General features: G+C 49.8%; 1 protein-coding gene across 1 annotated transcript in view; it reads left to right on the top strand.

Moving 5' to 3' along the window:
• Window positions 1-3,660: 3,660 nt before the first annotated feature.
• The window catches only part of VOLCADRAFT_89528 (uncharacterized protein), a gene marked incomplete at both ends in the record, with an annotated part of 3,271 nt that continues 2,026 nt past the window's right edge, over window positions 3,661-4,905 (top strand). Inside the window, 2 exons of the mRNA XM_002949215.1 lie at window positions 3,661-3,707; window positions 4,007-4,217. Coding sequence (XP_002949261.1) covers window positions 3,661-3,707; window positions 4,007-4,217 — 258 coding nt within the window. The remainder of the gene's footprint in view (window positions 3,708-4,006; window positions 4,218-4,905) is intronic.

Below are 4,905 nucleotides of genomic sequence, written 5' to 3'. Positions count from 1 at the left end.
TGGGGGAGGTGGTGGGGGAGGGGGAGGCGGGGGTGGCGGTGCAGATGGGGGATGAAGGGGAGGGTCGGAGCAGCAGGTACGGTCGTTGGCATTGTCGGAGCCGGCGAATAGCGCAACCATGCACTCCTGGGAGTTTGTATTTCTGTAATTGCCGTTGTTAATCTTTCTGAAGCTGGTGGTCTTAGGGTCTGCACAGAGCGACCGCAAAGTGGTGCAGTTGCCCTTGCCCCCATTCAATATAGTAAGGCAAATCCTGGCGCCATTGCTGTTGGTACCCAGGTGTCGCGCGGTCAGATCGTTCAGTTTCAATATCACAGTCCCCGGTGAGGCATAACGTGGAACTTCTAAGAAGCTATATGTGAAGATGCCATTTACGGAAGCCTTGATGACGACATCCCTTTGGCATCCTTTCTTCAGAAGCATCTGCGGGTTCGTCGGGGGGACGCTGTTAACGATAAATGTTCTATGTCATGAAGACAACCAGGCAAGGTAAATCTGCTCGAATGGAGTGACACACAGTTGCGCGCCCTCGTGACTGAGTAAAGCTTTAACGTTCGACAACCGTAACGGGAAGGCTGCTAGATTTTGAGCACGCCCGTAGTGCTAGTTATGCTACATCAACACATGTTCAATGATAAGATTATACTCACGTCCATCTTGTAGATTGGTGCATTCTTGCACATGAAGTCGGCATTGAGTGGATTCACTTCCAGCGTGAAGCAGAAGGTGCGATTTCCAAGTCCGGAAAAATCAGGCTTTAGACGGTATATAGACTCCAAAGCGACGCATTTTGCGCAGTAAGGAAATGCCTGGTATCTCGTCGGCGGGGGCGACAGCGGACTACTCAGCGCGTGCGACGCCCTGCAGATTGGAAAATAAGCGCAAGGTAGCAAGAAATTCAGCAAGGCATCAATCATTTATAAATAGAGTGATGAATAACGCAAAATGAGGGGAGCCGCAGCGATCAACGACACGGGGTGATACTGGCGCCCGTGCCCGCCAAAGCGACGTAAGCCAAACGGATTGCAGCATGGCTATTAAAGCTACGACTCCTCATGTATCAGAAGGTAGGTAAACGTTTAAGAATAAGCCTTTGAGCCCTACATGCTTGTACATCGAAGCCTGCAGCTGGCCCTAGCAAGGTAAGCAACGACACTTACGAGAATACGGCGACTACGCAAAGAGCAGCCAACAGTATATTCTTCATTGGTGTTCGCATGTCGGCTCTCAATGTGCCCAATTGGTATGCTGAATTGATCTGGGTAACCGCGTATTTATAGTAAGCTTAACTCCAGTATACTTCAACGTACAGTACAGCAATGAAGCTGGTCGAAATCGGTCTCGTGCAGCCCAATGTTTGTAACGATCATTACTCTACACCACGGGCTGTAACGTATTATGTCGACTGCCAATGTTTGATACTTGCCACCTGTTGCCACGGGCAACGAGCTAGATGCAGCTACAACCCTTCAAGCGGGAATCACGTTTGACGATGGACAATTAACGATTTCTCATTGTCGTCACTTAGGTCTCATATCGAAACGGATGAATGGTCTCGTCAGCCTTTTTACGCTCGCGACCCCCCGTGCATTAGCACTCTCAATATCGATTCCGTTGTTTCCTTACCTGTACATGCTTTGGAATATATATCATAATATCGAAGTAAAGTTATTGGCCGTATTGGGGCTTGGAGTTAATTTAAAGAGGTTTTGTTTACATGGCGGATCCCGGCTTTGCGACACATAGAGCGAGGCTTGGTGACCGATTTTATAACGGATGATGAATTGTTCGGAAGATGCGTTAATTATCACCTTACCAGCACTACAACGCAGATTGTAACTTGTGTGTTCGTGTGCACAGATTGAAAGTCCTAAAAGCATGTTCAGGTCGGTAGCTTCCTGCCGCTTCGAACGGGCAAATGCTTTCCATAGCTACTTCACGTCTTTGCGCCCAGCAATCTTTAAATGTGTCAGCCATCTCAATATTCAGGTTCAATTTTGTAATGGCAGTCATGACAATTCGCGCACTGCACGCTGAGGAGACCTCAGTGTGCTTATTGAGCAAGCAAGTCAAAGCACAGGGTGGAATATGTAGTGAAGGATGGTGTATCATATGCCCGCTGCCGGAAAGGGGTTATAATAGCTATCTGTATGTGTGTTGTGTGTGTTACATAGTCGTGGGGGCGTGTAGCCCGTGCCTGTGAACCGCCCAAACCGAGCCGCGGGCTCAAAGCCTGCCAGATCGCCTCAAAGCACCATCCTACCTCGCACTTCAGACAAAGCAAATGATAGAATCGCGGTGGAGTCACACACATTCCAGCATCTCCACCAGACGTTAGGTTCGCACTTGATAGTGTCCGTCATATGGTGATGTTGGAGACCATGAAATGGGAACCAGTACGTCTGGTGAGGATGTTGGAACGTATGTGGGCTCAACGAAACTCAGTTACCCCCTTTGGACGCTAGCCTGGGCTGATGTGCGGTGTTTCCTTTTCTCCTTGGCTTTTAAGCGTTGTAGTATTGCCCTTGGGCCTTCGGCTCGTATGGGTAGTTTTACAGGTATGGGGTCACGCGCCCCCAACCATGTAACATACACACACACATATGGTGATGTAAGGTAAATGAAAAAGTGGGGGGAGAGTTTGAAGGCGTGAAGCAAGGGTGTCCTTTGTCTACGGACTCTTCATTGAGGCACTAGCTGATCCGATTGATGCTCATGACCTTGTAGAAGCTGGAGTACGTAAGCATGACACACCCCTTGTGGACAGCAAGCGCGTCTCCATACTGTTGTATGCAGACGATGTTAGTCTGCTAGCGACGTCACTAGAGCGAATGTCTGGGTTGCTACATCTTGTGGACTTACTTTGCATGTAATGGCACCCAGCAGTCGGAACTTAGCGAGAGATGTCAACAGTTACGGCTATCAGGCCAGGTAGTACCTGCCAAAGATAGCGCTCGCTATCTGGGGGCTTGGTATACGGGCCAGAACGGCCTTTTAGTGCGTGCCGTCAGCAGTTATGTGATACAGGTCGGTCCGCTATGTTTTCCTTCAGCGCAAAGCTGGACAAAATGAAGCTGTTTGCCCCCGACGTGCGAATGCGGTGCTTTGCAACCCAAGTCCAAGCAATTCTGTTGTATGGCTGCCAGGCGTGGGGCCCTTTTGCGCTGGCAGAGGTCGTGGACAGGGTGCCGGCCAATAACTTTACTTCGATATTATGATATATATTCCAAAGCATGTACAGGTAAGGAAACAACGGAATCGATATTGAGAGTGCTAATGCACGGGGGGTCGCGAGCGTAAAAAGGCTGACGAGACCATTCATCCGTTTCGATATGAGACCTAAGTGACGACAATGAGAAATCGTTAATTGTCCATCGTCAAACGTGATTCCCGCTTGAAGGGTTGTAGCTGCATCTAGCTCGTTGCCCGTGGCAACAGGTGGCAAGTATCAAACATTGGCAGTCGACATAATACGTTACAGCCCGTGGTGTAGAGTAACGATCGTTACAAACATTGGGCTGCACGAGACCGATTTCGACCAGCTTCATTGCTGTACTGTACGTTGAAGTATACTGGAGTTAAGCTTACTATAAATACGCGGTTACCCAGATCAATTCAGCATACCAATTGGGCACATTGAGAGCCGACATGCGAACACCAATGAAGAATATACTGTTGGCTGCTCTTTGCGTAGTCGCCGTATTCTCGTAAGTGTCGTTGCTTACCTTGCTAGGGCCAGCTGCAGGCTTCGATGTACAAGCATGTAGGGCTCAAAGGCTTATTCTTAAACGTTTACCTACCTTCTGATACATGAGGAGTCGTAGCTTTAATAGCCATGCTGCAATCCGTTTGGCTTACGTCGCTTTGGCGGGCACGGGCGCCAGTATCACCCCGTGTCGTTGATCGCTGCGGCTCCCCTCATTTTGCGTTATTCATCACTCTATTTATAAATGATTGATGCCTTGCTGAATTTCTTGCTACCTTGCGCTTATTTTCCAATCTGCAGGGCGTCGCACGCGCTGAGTAGTCCGCTGTCGCCCCCGCCGACGAGATACCAGGCATTTCCTTACTGCGCAAAATGCGTCGCTTTGGAGTCTATATACCGTCTAAAGCCTGATTTTTCCGGACTTGGAAATCGCACCTTCTGCTTCACGCTGGAAGTGAATCCACTCAATGCCGACTTCATGTGCAAGAATGCACCAATCTACAAGATGGACGTGAGTATAATCTTATCATTGAACATGTGTTGATGTAGCATAACTAGCACTACGGGCGTGCTCAAAATCTAGCAGCCTTCCCGTTACGGTTGTCGAACGTTAAAGCTTTACTCAGTCACGAGGGCGCGCAACTGTGTGTCACTCCATTCGAGCAGATTTACCTTGCCTGGTTGTCTTCATGACATAGAACATTTATCGTTAACAGCGTCCCCCCGACGAACCCGCAGATGCTTCTGAAGAAAGGATGCCAAAGGGATGTCGTCATCAAGGCTTCCGTAAATGGCATCTTCACATATAGCTTCTTAGAAGTTCCACGTTATGCCTCACCGGGGACTGTGATATTGAAACTGAACGATCTGACCGCGCGACACCTGGGTACCAACAGCAATGGCGCCAGGATTTGCCTTACTATATTGAATGGGGGCAAGGGCAACTGCACCACTTTGCGGTCGCTCTGTGCAGACCCTAAGACCACCAGCTTCAGAAAGATTAACAACGGCAATTACAGAAATACAAACTCCCAGGAGTGCATGGTTGCGCTATTCGCCGGCTCCGACAATGCCAACGACCGTACCTGCTGCTCCGACCCTCCCCTTCATCCCCCATCTGCACCGCCACCCCCGCCTCCCCCTCCCCCACCACCTCCCCCATCTCCCCCACCTCCCCCGCCTCCCCCTCCCCCACCACC

The sequence above is a fragment of the Volvox carteri genome (genome assembly GCF_000143455.1).
Source record: "Volvox carteri f. nagariensis unplaced genomic scaffold VOLCAscaffold_13, whole genome shotgun sequence".
NCBI classification, from domain to species: Eukaryota; Viridiplantae; Chlorophyta; class Chlorophyceae; order Chlamydomonadales; family Volvocaceae; genus Volvox; species Volvox carteri.
Note: the sequence above shows the minus strand (reverse complement) of the source record. Positions and strands in the feature narration are given on the sequence as shown.